This window comes from Lycium barbarum, chromosome 5 (genome assembly GCF_019175385.1).
Source record: "Lycium barbarum isolate Lr01 chromosome 5, ASM1917538v2, whole genome shotgun sequence".
NCBI lineage: Eukaryota > Viridiplantae > Streptophyta > Magnoliopsida > Solanales > Solanaceae > Lycium > Lycium barbarum.
In genome coordinates this window covers 8,274,886-8,293,189 of record NC_083341.1, presented here as the reverse complement: position 1 = coordinate 8,293,189, position 18,304 = coordinate 8,274,886, and the positions used below count along the sequence as shown (strand labels likewise).

The 18,304-nt window shown below is 35.0% G+C and overlaps 2 protein-coding genes across 4 annotated transcripts in view; both read right to left on the bottom strand.

Moving 5' to 3' along the window:
* Positions 1–1,118: 1,118 nt before the first annotated feature.
* Positions 1,119–18,304, bottom strand: part of LOC132640338 (scarecrow-like protein 14) — a 39,139-nt gene continuing 21,953 nt past the window's right edge. The window contains exons 1-2 of one of the 2 annotated variants that reach the window (XM_060356895.1): positions 4,171–4,377; positions 1,119–3,407 (exon numbers count right to left, since the gene is read on the bottom strand). In XM_060356895.1, coding sequence (XP_060212878.1) covers positions 2,214–2,894 — 681 coding nt within the window. In that variant the 5' untranslated portion in view covers positions 2,895–3,407; positions 4,171–4,377 and the 3' untranslated portion in view covers positions 1,119–2,213. Of the gene's footprint in view, positions 3,408–4,170; positions 4,378–18,304 lie in introns of those variants that run through there. The other variant, XM_060356896.1, reaches the window with a different exon arrangement.
* LOC132640336 (scarecrow-like protein 30) lies at positions 13,549–17,909 on the bottom strand. 2 transcript variants are annotated; one of them, XM_060356891.1, is made up of 3 exons: positions 17,811–17,909; positions 14,503–17,156; positions 13,549–13,743 (listed from the first exon to the last, which is right to left on the bottom strand). In XM_060356891.1, exon 2 carries the CDS (start codon positions 17,149–17,151, stop codon positions 14,566–14,568), a length of 2,586 nt encoding a protein of 861 aa, XP_060212874.1. In that variant the 5' UTR covers positions 17,152–17,156; positions 17,811–17,909; the 3' UTR covers positions 13,549–13,743; positions 14,503–14,565. The 2 variants fall into 2 exon arrangements, with proteins under 2 accessions (XP_060212874.1, XP_060212875.1); XM_060356892.1 differs by having other exon boundaries at positions 17,763–17,862.

Below are 18,304 nucleotides of genomic sequence, written 5' to 3'. Positions count from 1 at the left end.
TTCTCTAAAATTAATACAACTACAACAATATTGTATACAACTTTGATACAACATTCAAGACTTAAAATAATCTCTTAAATTTTTGTTTATGAAATGTGTATATCTTGCTAAATTTTGTGTTTGAAAACATATGAAATGTGTATATCTCGATCAAGGCTTAAACATTACGCTCAAAATTTTATGTATGAGAATGGTACGAAACGTGTATATCTCGCTCAAGACTTAGAATTTCATTCACATTTTGTGTATGAAAAACTATATTAAAAATTTCGCTTACACATACACAAAAATTTGAGGTAATTTTTTAAGCCTTTGAGCCAAAAAAAACTTTTTTTTCTTAAAGTTTAAAATATATATTTTTTTAAAAATATTTTCTGAAAATAAAATTAAAAAACGAAAAATATATGAAAATCCGTCATGTTCCGTAAAATATCGTTATATTTTGTAAATAAGAAAAACTATCGTCATGTTTCGTAAATATTTCTCCTTAACATATATATACACGCAGTTTCCCCTTGACATATAGCAAACTAAGAGAATCATGTATTAAAAGCCCAACACACACTTCTTTGTACAATATATAAAAGTGAAGATGTTTTATCTAAGCTCAAATTGTTATCTAAGCTCTAATTGTTATAAAGTATTGATTAGAGCTATAAAAAAATTACAGTTCTTTACGATCGCGCGAAGCGCGGGCTGATACACTGGTGAATTAAATAAGTTTGGGCTTTGTTGAACTTTGAAGAGAATCCTTTGATAGGTTTTCCTCCAGTGGAACAACTGTTTGCTTTGGCCTTGCAGAACTAATAGTAACCCAGTACAAAAGAATGATAAAATAAACTTAATTGCTAAAAATTAAGTAGTATGAATGTGTGTAAATTGTTGTTATTTGATGATATTTTTTAGAGGCCTTCAGGCTCCTTTTATAGTACAAAATACATCAGCACTTAATCTGTAATTAAATTCTAATAATGAGCAATAATAGACAATAAATGTTGTTTTAATTTTAAATCGTAACGTCTGCTTTGAACCCTGACCGGTCACACAACGTTTATCTTTAATTAATGACTCGAAACAATTGACTTGACAAGTTTGCTCCGGGGTTAACCGGGGTCTCTCATTCCGACCAAGTTAAACGACTAAGCAGCATTTCGCCTTCAAATGCCACGTGTTCCCTTCTCACCATGCCATGTGTCAAGCTATATTTTATCATGTATACACTTACAACACAAAAATCTTGTTCAATGTACTTGGTCATCAAAAAATTACATTATAGAAAGTAAACATAGGACATCTAGTAAAAACATCTCGGGCACTTGTCCATCAATTAAGAAGCCAAAACAAGAAATTCGGCTCTGATATCTGAGGAATAAGAAAATCATCATAGCTTTTTGCAAAATTCAATAATCAACATCAATACCAAAATGCAACTCATGAAATCTAATCATGATTGAAAAGAATATGCAAATGCCTTTATTAGTAGAGAAGATACCTATAGAACCTTCACAAATCATTACAAAAGCTATATCTAACTAATAGCCTGTTTGGCCAAGCTTTTAAAAACAACTTATTTTAAAAAGTATTTTTCAATAAAAATAGTTTGTGCTTGGCCAATTAATTTAAAAAGTACTTTTGAGCAGCAATTAGTGTTTGGTCAAGCTTTTAAAAAGTGTTTCTATCTGTATTTTTCTCAATTTGGGCAAAAGCTATTTTTTTTAGCTTCTGAAAAACTACTTTGCTACTCTCCAAAAACACTCATTTTCTCTTAAAAGCTTGGCCAAACACCTCACTTTTTTTTAAAATAAGCACTTCTTGAAAAAATAAGTATTTTTGGGGAAAAATAAGCTTGGCCAAACAAGCTATAACAAGGTTGATATATAGTACAAATGAAAAGAAACCAACACACATATTGTCTATTCGTTCAATACTTTTAATGTTATGCCCTGGCAAAATGAGTAGCACCAGACACAGATGCTGCTCCAAAATCATTGTCATTCCTCTAAAAGCAAAGCAGTGATATTAACATAGCATTCAGCCATTCACTGTTGCACTTGTCAAATTAACACTAGAAAAAGTGACAATTTGCTGCATTGGCACTAGGAAAAAGGTAGCTAGATAAATGAATAACTAGCACTTGGAAAAGTGAATACCATTCATCAGCTCATTGTTTACGAGGGGCAGAGAGATATCATGGCTGCTGAACGTAAACAAATTTAATAAGCTGCCTTCCATGTTGAAAGTGCATATCCGATACGACCCTTCCATCCCTGCAGTAGCCATTCACTATCTACATCAATCACGAAGTTCTTGTCAAACACCTTGAACCGTTCTGTTGTCATTCTCATGATCTCCTCATCCAAAGGAAGCTGTCGAAAACCAGCCTTCACAATTCGGACTTGCCACTGCTTGTATGTTTCTGGCCTCTCAATTCTCTCAGCACCTTCGCACGCGATGACATTCATTGCCTCCGGACCAAGTATATTCTTTTCAACCAGCATTCTCTCATGTACTTCCCGGGGAATAATAGCATCAAGCATATCAAACAACGACGAGTAGTAAAAAATAGCCTCGCGGAATCGTGAGATAAAGAATGGGACATTATAACCACCACTTACAATCCCCAGTATGAAAACATCTGGATTCAACCTCCTGATAAGATTCAGAACAACATCTCTTGGACTATTTACCACCACGGTCTCATCAAGTAGATTTTTAAAACGGTACAGACAGTTTACAACAAGAACCTCGCCCTTATTGATCTTAAGATCCTCGAGTTTAACCGTTTCCCACTTCTGCGCTATCATAGTAGTAGGCACGAGCGGAGTAGTGCGGAAACCATATGCATATACATATTTAAATGAATTCCAAGACTCGACGAATAAATACATATACATACTGATATTAGAAGGCTCAAGGTAAGCATCGAGTCCATCGGAATTAGTATACAAAAGTTACGAACTTTCAAATTACAAAACTTTCGAAAAGCACATCATAAGTCATTTTCTGAAAATTTAGTATCATTCATATTGAGGAACTTTCAAGTAACATTATAGGGTACTTCAAACAGAGCCTTAGGATCATATGCACATATCCAAAGTATACATATCCAAACTTAGGCCATATCAAATATTTTTCAAACCACATCCGGAAACGTATCGACTAATACTTCAAACATCATAGGCATGTGACAAGTCATATGGAATAGTTTATGGAAATCAAAGACATAGGCCATCCTAGTGGCTCTAGGAGTAGAATTTCTTTGGAGCATACATATATGTCATTCATTTATTGCATAAAGGTCATGCCAAAAAGGAAGAACGGTAAGCTTTACATACCTCGATCGCTCACTACTAAATCTCGATCACTCGCCAAACAAATCCCGACTCAAGTCTCGGGCTCTCTAATATCTACAATAATATTATCAATTACCCAAAAATTAGCTACAAGTACTTAGGAGTTTAATTCTAATTAGTACTTGTCTACAAAAATTTCGGCAGCATCTCCCCTGCAAATTCAACATCCCCGAGAATTAAACTCGGCCAAATTCATCAACAACCATACCAACAATACCAACAATCATAACCATGACATCAATAATCAATTTACAACGCATTCCACATTAGTAACCTTCCTTTCCAACATAATTCATCAACATTCAATTCAACTACGAATTTTCAAGCCGATATCGATTCTTACATATCCACTACCAATTCAAGATCATTCAAGTGCAAATTCAAAAGCATTTCATACCATTTTACAAAATATACAAAAAAATCCACCAAGACTAGAATTCATCCGAAATCGCCAACCTTCGACACAACATTCACAACACATTTTTCTTCCCATTTCATCAACAACAATCACAATTTCCACTTTAACAATTCCATTTCCATAATTACATAAATCTACAATAAAATCACAAAATTTCCTACAACAACTTAACAAAAATTTTCATGCCAACTTGAACTAGAATTCTTCCATTTGCATTAAAAGGCCATTACAACACAATTAACATAATAAATAAAATTTTGATCATTCCTCTCCATCCACCCATTTTCGGCCACACACACACATACCCATGACACAAAATTTTCATACTCTACATTCATTCCCACATACTACAACATATATATAAACTTCTTCCAAGATAAAAAGAAGTAGAATTCTTACCTTTTCCAAATTCTCCACTTGGTAAAAAAGTATTTTCTTGCCTCAAAGCTTATACCACGTTGAAGAGGGTTCTGGGCTTAGTAGGAATTCAAAAGAGATGAGTTTTGAACCAAAGATTTGAGCTCCACAATTTTTTTTTTCTTGTAGTGGCCGAATGGCCCCTTTGTGATGCTCTAATTTTTTTTCTATGTTCTTGAAAGTTCTACTAAGTGTAGAAGACTAGAGGCCTCTTCCCTTTTATTTAATTGGTCTTGAATTGTCATGGGTTTGGGCCCTTTGCAATGGGTATGGCCGGCCACTCCACAAGGTGTTGGGCCTCCCTTTTTTTTTTCTAGCCCAGTTCATTTAGGGGCTTATTTTGTAATTCCCGAAACTAATTTCTGAAATTTCAATTTTGCCCTTAGCCTTCCTCGATATTTCCATATCAACATTTCATGAACAACACACATATTTTAAATAGAGATCAAATTATGGCCTTATTTCTTACAAGTCAAAATTATTTCAGAATTTCCGAATATGCGAAAATGCGGGATATAACATGACCCAACCCCGTGGGCCGTGACTAGTGCCCTAGCTGGACACCCATACACACCCACTTACCAATTCGATATATCAAGGACTTATCCGTATTCGGCATACATTAAGTTATACATATACTGAAATCAGATGTCGTCTTAAGCGGTCATATATAGCAAAATATTATACAGAAGCCGACGAGGCTGGCGGAAAACACATCGCCCAAATATATACGTCCAGACACACACATATGGGTCGTTTCGGCCATCACAGCAAACGGACCGCTTAAGACACCGATCACAGACATAAACGAACAATAAAGACCCATGACCCACATATACGTCTACAGGCCTCTACAAACCACAACAAAAACATATGACGGGACAGGGCCCCGCCGTACCCCAAATAGTCATATATACAGAAACATGTACAACAAAAGATATGTACCAAAAATATGGGCCCCGGATCAAAGGGAGCGCTCCAAAGTAGCAGAATAGGTATCCTACACTGGCGGGTCACCAGAACGAACGTCTGCACTTGCGGGCATGAAACGCAGCCCCCGAAGAAAGGGGGTCAGTACGAAATATGTACTGAGTATGTAAAGCATGAAATACAGTAATCCAAATCATAACTGAAATGAGGAGTATGGAAAATGATTACAGAATCAGTATATCAAAGCCTGTTCTGAAAACATAAGTAATGCAAATAAAAATCATGCATATGGCTCAGGAACGTGGTCGCCACTCCGACGCTGGCACCACAACACATCATACTCCAGAAGGTTTCAAATCTCCGTACAGCCCCGACACACATCATACGCCGTAACACATCATAACACCGTATATAGGCGGTACCCGGCCCTTTAGTAAGTGGCTCGGCGAACCGTAACACATCATACTGCCGAATATAACATAGTGCGCACGACGACAAAACCGGCCCGGGACTCGGCGAACGATATAATAGTAGTATGCACGAGCGGAGTAGTGAGAAACCATATGTATATAAATAAATAAATTCCAAGACTCGATGAACAAATATATTTACCGACATCTGAAAGCTCAGAAACAAGTGTTATACCCCATTTTAACCGGGTTGAAATAGAGTACAACATATTGGAGATTCCTATATGCTTTGTTTTAAGGAGTCGCCACCTAATTAATTTAACGGTGAATTAGGACACCTAAATGTTAACTAAGGTAAAGTTAAAACTAAACCTTTGTTAATGGTCTGCTTAACCAGTGTGATTCTGGGTAAGGGTTCTATATGATATCCTAAAGGGAAGGGGTTAGACATCCTTTAGAATCCGTTAACTTACGGTTATCCGACCAAACTTAGGTTAATTAGTCAATGTTGGATATAGTATTTAAATTTTAGGGAAATAGCTTGTGCAAATAAGACTTGTAAAAGATATAACAATTTGTGCAAAAGAAGATTTTAAAGACCATTTTATAAAAAAAAAAGACTTCAAATAATAATGCTGTTAAAAAATGGGACTAGTAGTTCACATAAAAGGAGATTTTTAGGATGCTATTTGAAATAAAAATTTATAAATGTTGCTAAGGCTCTTAAATAAAATGCTAATAAAACCTATAGAAAAGAATATAATAATTTGTATAAAAGGAGACTTCAAATGCCATAAAATTTATAAATATTGTTAAGGCTTTAAATAAAAGTTCTATTTAGAATGAAATTTGTAGAAAAATATAATGATTCGCATAAAAAGAAACTTCAAATTCTATTTGAAATAAACTTATAAAAATATATTATAAAGAATAAGATTTGCATAAAATAGAAGAAAACGCAAGTTTGTGCAGTGTTTTAACGAATATTTAAACAATTCTGAACGATGGTGTATTAATTTACTTTGAGTTTTAAAAGTATAAATGAGATACAAAATAACTAATAAGCTTCTTCATCCTTTTTATTATTTTATTAACTATGCTTAATTAAGGATATTGCATGATTGACTCAAACTTTGAAGGGTTATTTAAAATATGCCTGAATTTACATTCGCACATTGGTGATGTTTTGAAATTAGTATAATGAGAATAAAATATGATTCCTTTGACTCGAAATGAATTTATGCCATTAATTATTCTAGGGGGTAAATATTATGGGTACTGTCAATATAAAAAGAAGAAAATGAAAAAAACTTATGGGAGATTGATTTGTGAGTTTTTCTCCTAAATTTACTACCCAATATGTTAAAATTAACTCACTAAATTCACTAAGTTCATCTAAATTAGGAAGAACAAAACAAAGTAAAATGTTAGTCACATAGTACAAATCAAATGAAAATGAAATATGAAAAAAGGAATAAATCAAATGGACCCAACCCATTTTGGGACTGTTGGGCCTATTCGCTGTTGGGCTTCGGCCCAGCAGCTCTTTTTGTATTTGCTATGAATCTGGGCTGCTGTTGGGCTTCGGCCCAGCAGTCTCTTTTTTATATTGTTCTGGGCTGCTCTTGGGTTGACACGGAAGAGGTTTCGTTCACGTTGGACCTTAGCCCAAACCGAATTCGGAAGAAGAACGAGTCTCTCGGACTCGTATACGATCGGTCATGCACAAAACGAAAGGAAAGGATTAGCATATAATCAATGAATGAGGATAAACATGTAAAATTAAACTTGAAACAAGTCAGTAGATTATGTATATCATTGTGTATATTTAAGTATTTTCTATGTATACACATTCATATTAACTAAGATATACTGGTGATATACATCAGTATATACAACCCAACCCAATATGCCTGCAATATACCATCATATACGAACTTTAAACAGAGCCAAAATCATCACAACATTTTTTCCTTTCTTTTGGGGGTAGATCTGGCCCTTTATTTCATAATCAATTAACAGAGATTAAGCAAAACCAACTAGTTGACATACATCGGATGGCATAACCCAAAATGAAGAGATTGAACACTGCCTTAACGAAATTAAAACATTTGCAATATACTAAGGCACAGAATCTGCCTAGCAGTGACAGTGAACATCGCGAAACTAACTACAAAGTACGCTCAGCACAGAGTCTGCATAGCAGTGGCAGTGAGTTTCACACAATTAACTACAAAATATGCTAGGCAATAGAATATGCATAGCAGTGACAATATACTTCATAAAACTAACGTTCGAAGGTTCAGGTCATGTTCAAAACTATAGACAGATTTGTAGGCATGATTATGACACACAGTTTCAATCAACCCAATCAAATGAATGTATATCTTCTTTATTAAACTGATCAGGCTAAATGTAATACAACTTTTCAAACAATGCAACAATGAATCTACACTGGCATAGCAACTAGTCGCAACTAATCAGGTAAACCGCCAGTGAGGAATGAGAACCAATCAGACCAACATTCATGATTCTATTTTTTATAGAACCATTAGAAGATGATCATTTCAGAGGGGAGTATTCTGGCCAAACAAATGAAAACAGGTCTTATATCTGGCCAAAAGTATACAAAATATACTTCCTTGTATGCACTTCAGGGATATGCAAGTTGGATCTACTTCGTATACGACATAAACACATAGAAGATGAATGTAAAACTTTCATGGAATCAACACTCAATTTTGCATGAAGATCCAAACAAGAACAAGTTCAGAATTTCTAGAGAGAGGAGAAAAAAAACTAATCAACTGTCCTTTAGTTATGACCAATTCACCCAAATCTTTCAGCATGACAAAGTTTTAATTCTTTTGAACAGAGGATTGTGCATATTAGGTGACTAGTTCCCTATTGTCTTGTACTGATATGGAAACAGGTTGTTCAAGATATGATTAGAGCAAAGAAAAGAGGTGTTCATTCATATTTGACTACATATTTTACCTAGAATATAGTAACAGACCACGTAGTGGACGAGGGAGCGTGTTCAAAAGATGTGCTGGACTGATTTCTTTTAAGATTTTTTGGCTAAACTGTTACTTTATCAACAGAGTAGCTCCAAACTATTTTAACGTTACACCATAGGCTAAATCTTGACTAGATATAGATTACAACAGTAACTAAAATAAAAATGGCAAAAGGGAAACAAGCTAATGTTTATCTTCAACTAACACACACTTAGCTAAGTAGATCAGCTAAGCTTATGCTAATGCTAAACACTTATCAAAGTTCTCATAGAACAAACAGGGACTTTAGTGACATCATATTAGGCAAGAAATGGACAGACTTTGTTATTTTTTTTTAATCAGCAGGCAAATGCAAGACAAGAAAACATATTTTGTCCAATTTTAAACCAAAACTTCAAGCAGACTTCCGGGAATATAGCGATTCAAATCTATTGCCAAACAAACTAAACCTGACTCAAGCTCATCAAACATGAATTGTTTATCAACCCCAAAACTTGACAACTAAGAGGAACCAAGTGACATCAAACACCTAAGTTCATACAATATTAATGGCAACTGATATTTAAATAGACAAGGAATACTAGTGAAGCTCACATTCTAAGCACAAATAAACCATCCCACTGTTAACTTATGGAACTAGATTCAAACTTATGTATAAAGAAAATATCAACACAGTCTTCGAGACTATCATCTACAGAGTGAGTAGAAGGTTCATAAACTTAACTAACTCAACTATCATTAACCCTTGTTAAAACATTTAAACAGATCTCGGTGATTCAGGCCAAACGAACTTACGCTTACTATTTCAGCATTACCAAACCAGAATGGAAATGAACCAAACAAATTCATGCTTTGCATACATGTTGCGGTAACAAGTAAAACTAACACCTGAACTTATAAAAATGAAAATTCAGTCATGCTAAACTATTAACGAGCAAATCGGAACTGGAATTCAAACAAAATATGAAAAGAGGAGGGAAATAGGCTTAAGTAAAGACTATTTTAATTTTACCAAAGCATGTTGTTATAAACTATTTCCTAGTAAACCAAAACTTAGGATAGAGGTTCTATGTCGCGAGTGAGAGAAAGGCCATATCTTGAATGGAAATCCCAGCATTACTTTAGGGGAAAACACTTAAGCAAGATGGGTTGAAAACAGTTGGACCAATACTCATTTGAAAAGATGTTTTACCCATGAAACTGAATTAAAGAAACATCAAGTATCACACAAATCAGAAAACTTAATTATATATGACATTTTTTATCAAGTTTTGAACAAAGGGAAAAAAAGGGAAATGACTGAAGTGCCAACCAAGGAGAGATTTTACATAGAGCTGAAGACTACTTTTTCTAATCTCAAACAAAGTTTTAGCTGGACTATTTTACCCTAAACTGAAAACACACAGAACTGAGAGCATAATAAAAATATATTGAGATAAGAGGAAATTCCTAAACTAACAACCTAATTTACTGATGATACAGCAGCTAAACCCAAACTAATTTCATGGACAACACTAGAACTAAGAGAATAAATGTTAATCCCTCTACACCAATCAATCCAATGGCAGTTAACAATATTGTTCTATATCTCACACTAAAGTTAAGAACTTTCCATTTGAAATGCTACTGCTTAGCCATAAAAAAAATAATCAAACTTACTCAAATAGAACACGAAAACATTACTATACTAAACTAAATATGTGGATTAAGGGGAAAATAAAAGAATAACTCGTACATGCCAAGAATTAAAAGGAAAATAAATATCTAAACTCGACCATGCTCAATTAACACCGAATTTTAATAAACACACAGAGTCAGAGATTAAGCACAAAATACAAATAGAAATAGAAGTAAACAATTTATCTTACAATTGACGCAAAAAGAAACTAATCATAACTTGTGCAGAACCGAAATAAAAGAAAATATAAAGGAAAATTACCTTTTGCAGGTGCAGCGAAATGGGTGCGGGGCTTCGATATCTACTCGAACACAATCGAATCCGAACTTGCGATGCTCGGATTCGCAACAACACCAAGGCAAACGAAGAATTGATTCAGTATTTTTACTGATAACAAACAAGATTAAAACTGCCAATAGAACTCGTATTTTAGGGATTTTTGCGACTGAAAGCTTTGATTTTTAGGGGAAGGGGGGGGGGGGGGGGGGTTCAAGAACTGTGATTCTTTTATCCCCTTTTTCCGTTTTTTTTTTCCAGTGATTTCAAACCGCGACTATTTATAGGATTTTGGCTTTGTTTGAAAAAAAAGGAGAGAGGAGCGGGGAAGGGAAGTGCGGAGATGGGGAACAGAAGGAAGTGGGAGACAGAGGCGGGGAAGGGAGAAGTGGGGGGAAGCGTAGAAGAGGGAAGAAAGGGAAGGAGAGAGAGAGAGAGAGAGTCGAAGGGGAGGGGCAAGAGAGAAGGAGGAGCAAGGGTTTCCTTATTCTGAAACGGGAATGGGCTGGAACCAGTCCATTTGTGGACTGGGTCAAATTTTGGACCGGGTATTAAAGTAATGGGCTAGCGAATCAAAACACGGACTGGTCTAAAAATTGGGATCAAAATATGGGCTGGTCAAGAAATATTTATGAGTTGATTGGACTTTGATTTGGAATCCGATAAATCAAAAATACGGACTGAGTGCACGAAATAGTCTGGCTTCTAAATTTAAATAAAAGACCTGTTTAAATAACTTGTGTTAAAATATTGCTCAATACGGAATATGCAATCATTAATGCTCAGATAAAAAATGGCGTTGTAATAGCCGTGCAATAATATTTCGAAAATCACAGTGAAATAAATACTATTATTTAATTATGCAAGGATAAATGCGATGCGTGTGCGTAAGCTGGTAAAATGTCGAAATGATAAAAATCGTGAATTATAACAATAGTAATAAATAATAATAATAATAGTAATAATAATAATAATGTTAATGCGGTAATAATAATAATAATAATAATAATAATAATAAGAAAAAGCGATAAATGATGATGAGGATAGCTAGTAGCTGTAATAGAATAATGCAATGCCGGTATTGATAAGAAGCTAATGATTATAGTAAAAACATAATATATATTTCTTCGTTTTTTTTTTCAAAAAATATTAGAAGCGCAAATAGGTATTTCGGAGGAGAGGCGGGACAAAATTGGGTGTCAACAACAAGTATCGGGTCAATCGGAATTAGTATACGAAAGTTACGAGCTTTTGAAGTACAGAACCTTAAAAAAAAACGTTTCATAGCCATTTTTGGAAAATCAAGTAGCCATCATTTTAGGTACCTTTCAAATAGCGTTATGTATCAGACTAAATGGAGCTTTTAGAACCATGTGCACGTATCAAAATATGCATCAAAAACTTTGGTCATATTAATCATCTTTTGAACAACATTCGGAACCATATCAACTAGAACTCCGAACATCATATGTACGCATCAAACCATATGGAGTAGCTTATGGAAGTCAAAGATATTAGCCATCCTAGTGGCTCTAAGAATAGGATTTTCTTTAAAATCATACATATATATCGTTTGCTCGTCTCATAAGGGTCATGCCAAAAGAAAGAAAGGGTAGGCTTTACATACCTCGCTCACCTCCTAAGCTAATCTCAACTCAAGTCTCGGGCTCCCAAAGATCTACAATAACGTTATTAATTACCAAACATTAGCTACAAGTACTTAGCAATTCAATTCTAACTAGCACTTGTCTACAGAAATTTCGGCAGCATCTCTCCTGTAAATACAACAACCCCGAGAATTCAACTCGGCCAAATTTATCAACAACCATACCAACAACCAATTCTACAATACCAACAATCAATTTGAAGCATATTCTAGCATTAGTAACTCGCACAATATTCAAAACAATCCAACCAACTCTATTCCACCCGAAACTCTACAAATGCAACAAAAGCTACAACAATGCATTTCTTTCTTTCAAATTCATAAACTACAACATAAATTCATACTTTAGCAACTTCATTCTCACAATTACATAAAATCATATTAAAGTCACATTAATTCCTACAACAACCCACAACCAATTTCAATGCCGATTTGAACCATTAAACTTCCATTTGCATCATAGAGGCCACAACAACACAACTAACATGCTAAATAAAATTAATTCATCTTTCCTCCGCCATACAACACCACACGGCCACCATTCTTCACACACACCCACACGGCCCACACACAACACATATTATTTCCATGTTTTTCATTCATTTCTACATACTACAACATACATAAACCTTGCATAACACATAAAAGAATATGAATTCTCACCTTTTTCCACTTGACTAGAATTTGGACTTGCAACAAAGAGTAGCTTTCTTGCTTCAACAATTATACCACGTTGAAGAGGGCCTTTGAATTAGTAAGAATACTAGAAAAATATATTTTTTTTGGATCAAGATTGAAAGCTCCAAATTTTTTTCTCTTCTTTTCCTCTTGGCCGAAACCCCCCTCTCTTTCTCTCAAGTTCTTCTTTTTTCTTGAATGTTCTTAAAATGGGATGATAAAGGATATGGCCCTCTCTTTTTATTACTTGGATTTAAAATTCCCAAGTGGGCCTTGGCCGGCCACACTTGGGCTTTGTTTTTTTTGTTTTTTTTCAAGCCCAATTATTTCATGTCCAAGTTTTTGTAATTCATGAAACTATTTTTCAAATTTTCAATTTTGCCCTTAGCCTTCCTCAATATTTCCGCATCAATATTTTCGTGAACAACTTATGTATTAAATAGAATCAAAATATTGTCTTATCTCTTACTAGTCACAATTATCTCAAATTATCCGAATGTGCAAAAATACGGGATTTAACATCGTAACGTCTGCTTTGAACCCTGACCGGTCACACAACGTTTATCTTTAATTAATGACTCGAAACAATTGACTTGACAAGTTTGCTCCGAGGTTAACCGGGGTCTCTCGTTCCGACCAAGTTAAACGACTAAGCAGCATTTCGCCTTCAAATGCCACGTGTTCCCTTCTCGCCATGCCATGTGTCAAGCTATATTTTATCATGTATACACTTACAACACAAAAATCTTGTTCAATGTACTTGGTCATCAAAAAATTACATTATAGAAAGTAAACATAGGACATCTAGTAAAAACATCTCGTGCACTTGTCCATCAATTAAGAAGCCAAAACAAGAAATTCTGCTCTGATATCTGAGGAATAAGTCATCATAGCTTTCTGCAAAATTCAATAATCAACATCAATACCAAAATGCAACTAATGAAATCTAATCATGATTGAAAAGAATATGCAAATGCCTTTATTAGTAGAGAAGATACCTATAGAACCTTCACAAATCATTACAAAAGCTATATCTAACTAATAGCCTGTTTGGCCAATCTTTTAAAAACAACTTATTTTAAAAAGTATTTTTCAATAAAAATAGTTTGTGCTTGGCCAATTAATTTAAAAAGTACTTTTGAGCAGCAATTAATGTTTGGTCAAGCTTTTAAAAAGTGCTTCTATCTGTATTTTTCTCAATTTGGGCAAAAACTATTTTTTTTAGCTTCTGAAAAACTACTTTGCTACTCTCCAAAAACACTCATTTTCTCTTAAAAGCTTGGCCAAACACCTCACTTTTTTTTAAAATAAGCACTTCTTGAAAAAATAAGTATTTTTGGGGAAAAATAAGCTTGGCCAAACAAGCTATAACAAGGTTGATATATAGTACAAATGAAAAGAAACCAACACACATATTGTCTATTCGTTCAATACTTTTAATGTTATGCCCTGGCAAAATGAGTAGCACCAGACACAGATGCTGCTCCAAAATCATTGTCATTCCTCTAAAAGCAAAGCAGTGATATTAACATAGCATTCAGCCATTCACGGTTGCACTTGTCAAATTAACACTAGAAAAAGTGACAATTTGCTGCATTGGCACTAGGAAAAAGGTAGCTAGATAAATGAATAACTAGCACTTGGAAAAGTGAATACCATTCATCAGCTCATTGTTTACGAGGGGCAGAGAGATATCATGGCTGCTGAACGTAAACAAATTTAATAAGCTGCCTTCCATGTTGAAAGTGCATATCCGATACGACCCTTCCATCCCTGCAGTAGCCATTCACTATCTACATCAATCACGAAGTTCTTGTCAAACACCTTGAACCGTTCTGTTGTCATTCTCATGATCTCCTCATCCAAAGGAAGCTGTCGAAAACCAGCCTTCACAATTCGGACTTGCCACTGCTTGTATGTTTCTGGCCTCTCAATTCTCTCAGCACCTTCGCACGCGATGACATTCATTGCCTCCGGACCAAGTATATTCTTTTCAACCAGCATTCTCTCATGTACTTCCCGGGGAATAATAGCATCAAGCATATCAAACAACGACGAGTAGTAAAAAATAGCCTCGCGGAATCGTGAGATAAAGAATGGGACATTATAACCACCACTTACAATCCCCAGTATGAAAACATCTGGATTCAACCTCCTGATAAGATTCAGAACAACATCTCTTGGACTATTTACCACCACGGTCTCATCAAGTAGATTTTTAAAACGGTACAGACAGTTTACAACAAGAACCTCGCCCTTATTGATCTTAAGATCCTCGAGTTTAACCGTTTCCCACTTCTGCGCTATAGCATTGAACTCGAAAGGAACATTGAAGCTCTCAGCATAATGAGCTAACCGTCTCCCCGTTTCCTCAACCCTCTCTGCTGGTCGGAAACCAGGATTTGGAAAATCAATCCCGGTTATACGAAGCTTTGGAGGTCCACCTGATCTAGAAGAGAGACGTTGTATGAGGCCAGGCCATTGAAAACCATACATAATGCCAATGTCTATAATATGTACAGTCGAAGCCTTTTCAGCTAGATTCATAATTGTCTTATTCGAGAAAAAGCTAGACATCTTCCGAAACGGGCAGGCAGCAAGCAGTAGGTGGTAAGCTTTCAATACATCAGATGCTGATGCGGGCCGTGTAATAAGGGCTTTATAAATATGAGTACCGGAACCAGCCATCCGAGCTTCAAGCCCATCAGCGAAATAATGGGCCAGCCTCTGCATCCCATCACCCAAAGGAGAAGAACTTTGCCTGATCTGCTTCAGAAGCTCATTTGCTGTTCTTTGATTACCTGCAGCAACAGCTTGTGCACAATTTGTAAGGAGAGTTCTCAAGTCTACTACATCTCTTTTACCCCTTTTTTTCTTTCCTTGTAACTTCTTGCCATTAGATCCCTTTGAAGGGCCATTCTCTAATGCATTTTGCCTTGATATAGCCTGAAAGGTCTCACGAAGAGCAGATTCATGTTTTCCTGCACTGCATAACAGCACGCTATCAAACATTTCTGATCGAACAATTGATTCAGAAAACACTGCAGATTGCTTGTTATTTTTCCCTTCTGTTGAATCTACTACATCTTCATGAAGGGTATTTTTCTTCCCTCTCGACCTTTCGGGAGATTGTTTTTGCCCATACTTTAGTACTGCATCTTTTCTCTCTTCATACTGCTCCTTTCCCGCTACATTATATCTCACATCAGCAAGCAAGCTATTGCCCGTAGGAAGGAACTTACTTGCCTCCTCCACCCCTTTCTTAAACTGCATAATAGACTCTCTGTCGCTAAATATGTCGGGAACCCTTTCTGTGCTCGCAGGAGAATCCACATGCACATCCGTGATAGTACCTGACGAACTGTAGGACGACCGAGAAATTGAATGCAAAGCAACACGATCGGAAACATGTGACACATCATCCTCACCGAGATCAAGATTCCAATTTGGGCATAATAAGCCATCACTACGACCATCATTTCCGCTACGGTAAAAACTGCTATGGTCCGTAGTATAATGTCCATGTTGACCTAAATTGCCAGACGAACTATAGGATGACCGAGAAGTTGAATGCAAAGCAACACCATCAGTAATATGAGGCACATGTGACACGTCATCACTACCATCATTTGCACTATAGGAAAAACTGCTATGATCAGTATAATGTCCATTCTGACCTAAATTGGATGGTTTCTCGTGATTTTGGGAAGGAGGGTACTTCTGTCCGATAACATCATAAAACGATCTTTCTGCAGCTTGAAGAGCTGCAGACTCTTGAAACATGCAATTCTTTTCTTCAATGTCCTCTTCCATAAGCATTTGATTTATATACTTAAGCACCACATCACTGAAATCATAATCCTCGTGAAAGGCATCATCTGCAGTTGATGGGACTAAAGTATTTGGTTCCACATCAGATTGGAATGGACTAATATCACCATTCCTGTTGACTAGATTATCGCTATCTCTGAGATTATTAAGATCCGGATCAGGGAAATATGAATGGGCTTCAGTATTTGGTTCCATAACAGATTGAAATGGACTAATGTCAACATTCCTGTTGACTAAATTATCATTAACTCTGAGATTATCATCAGGGAAAAATGAACAGGCTTCGGTATTTGGTTCCACAACAGATTGAAATGGACTCATGTCAACATGATTCGTGTTGACTAAGTTATCACTAACCTTGAGATTATTAATCAGATTCGCATCAGGGAAAAATGAACAAGCTTCATCCTCTAATTTATTTGTCGATCCTGCTTCATAGTCATATAGCCCCACGAAACCTTCATCAATTTTCATCTTATCTGCAAGAATCAAGTATTCAAAACTACAAAATGTCAACTCTACATAAAATCTTCTTCTTTTATCGATAAAAGAAGAAATTATCTTATCAGCGTGCTAATAATACAAGAAAATACAATACCAAGAACTTAAACCCTGAAAACAAACGAGAATTAGTTAAATTTAAGCTACATCACCAGGACTCAATTGACTATCAATTCAGCAAAAATTAAGTATTCAAAACCCAAAAATGTCAACTCCAAATAAAAACATTTTCAATAATAAAAGTAGGCTAAAAGAACAACTTTTCTGATCAACATGCTAATTATAAGTCAAAATACAAGCTGTAAACTTTAAATAAAATGAAAATAAATTAAAGTTTAAACTTCATCACCAAAACTCAATCGACTATCAATTCAGCTAAAGACAAATTTTTTTCAACTTTATTCTTAGATAAAAATTGACAAGTTAAAATAATATATTTAAATAATGATGGAAAAAGTCACATAAAAACTTAATATTAATGAATTCACAATATTAAAAGATTTACTACTTCTACATGATCTAATAAGAAAAATAATAATTTATTTTTATTAAATAAGAATAATTTGATAAATTTTAAAAATTACATTATTGATTTCTTTGGACGGATGGAGTAATGAATACAGAAGGATCACCTGCAATTCTGGTCAAAGAAGAGGGCAGAACATAGGGTAAAACAGAAAGAGACAGAAATGTACTATTATTGACTGCAAATGTTCAACTGTCCAGGTCTTTACAGGAAGGAATAAAAAAGGCAAAAAACTGTCACGGTCACTATGATTATTTTTCCACTCGTGACAAAAGTGTATCAGGTGTCAATGGATCATTGGATCCCATGGATCTTTAAAAGGAAAAATAACTTTCTATGTCGATTTGGAGAAAATATTTATGTGAAATGTCTCTTTTTTTAATATTATCTGAAATAGTCATTTTATACGTTATTATGCACTTTTATACAAGTTTATATATTGTCTATCGTAAGTGTATAATGTTATATATCGTATTTTAAAATACTATTGTGAAAAAAAATGTTGGCTATGTGGATTGAAAATTAAAAATATAACTACTTGAATGTAGTTTTATATGCTGAATTGTATATTATTGAAATTATCCCACTTTAAAAACCGAT

Coding starts and splice junctions, on each gene's coding strand:
- LOC132640336 (XM_060356891.1), bottom strand. CDS start 17,151: ATGAAAATTGATGAAGGTTTCGTGGGGCTATATGACTATGAAGCAGGA.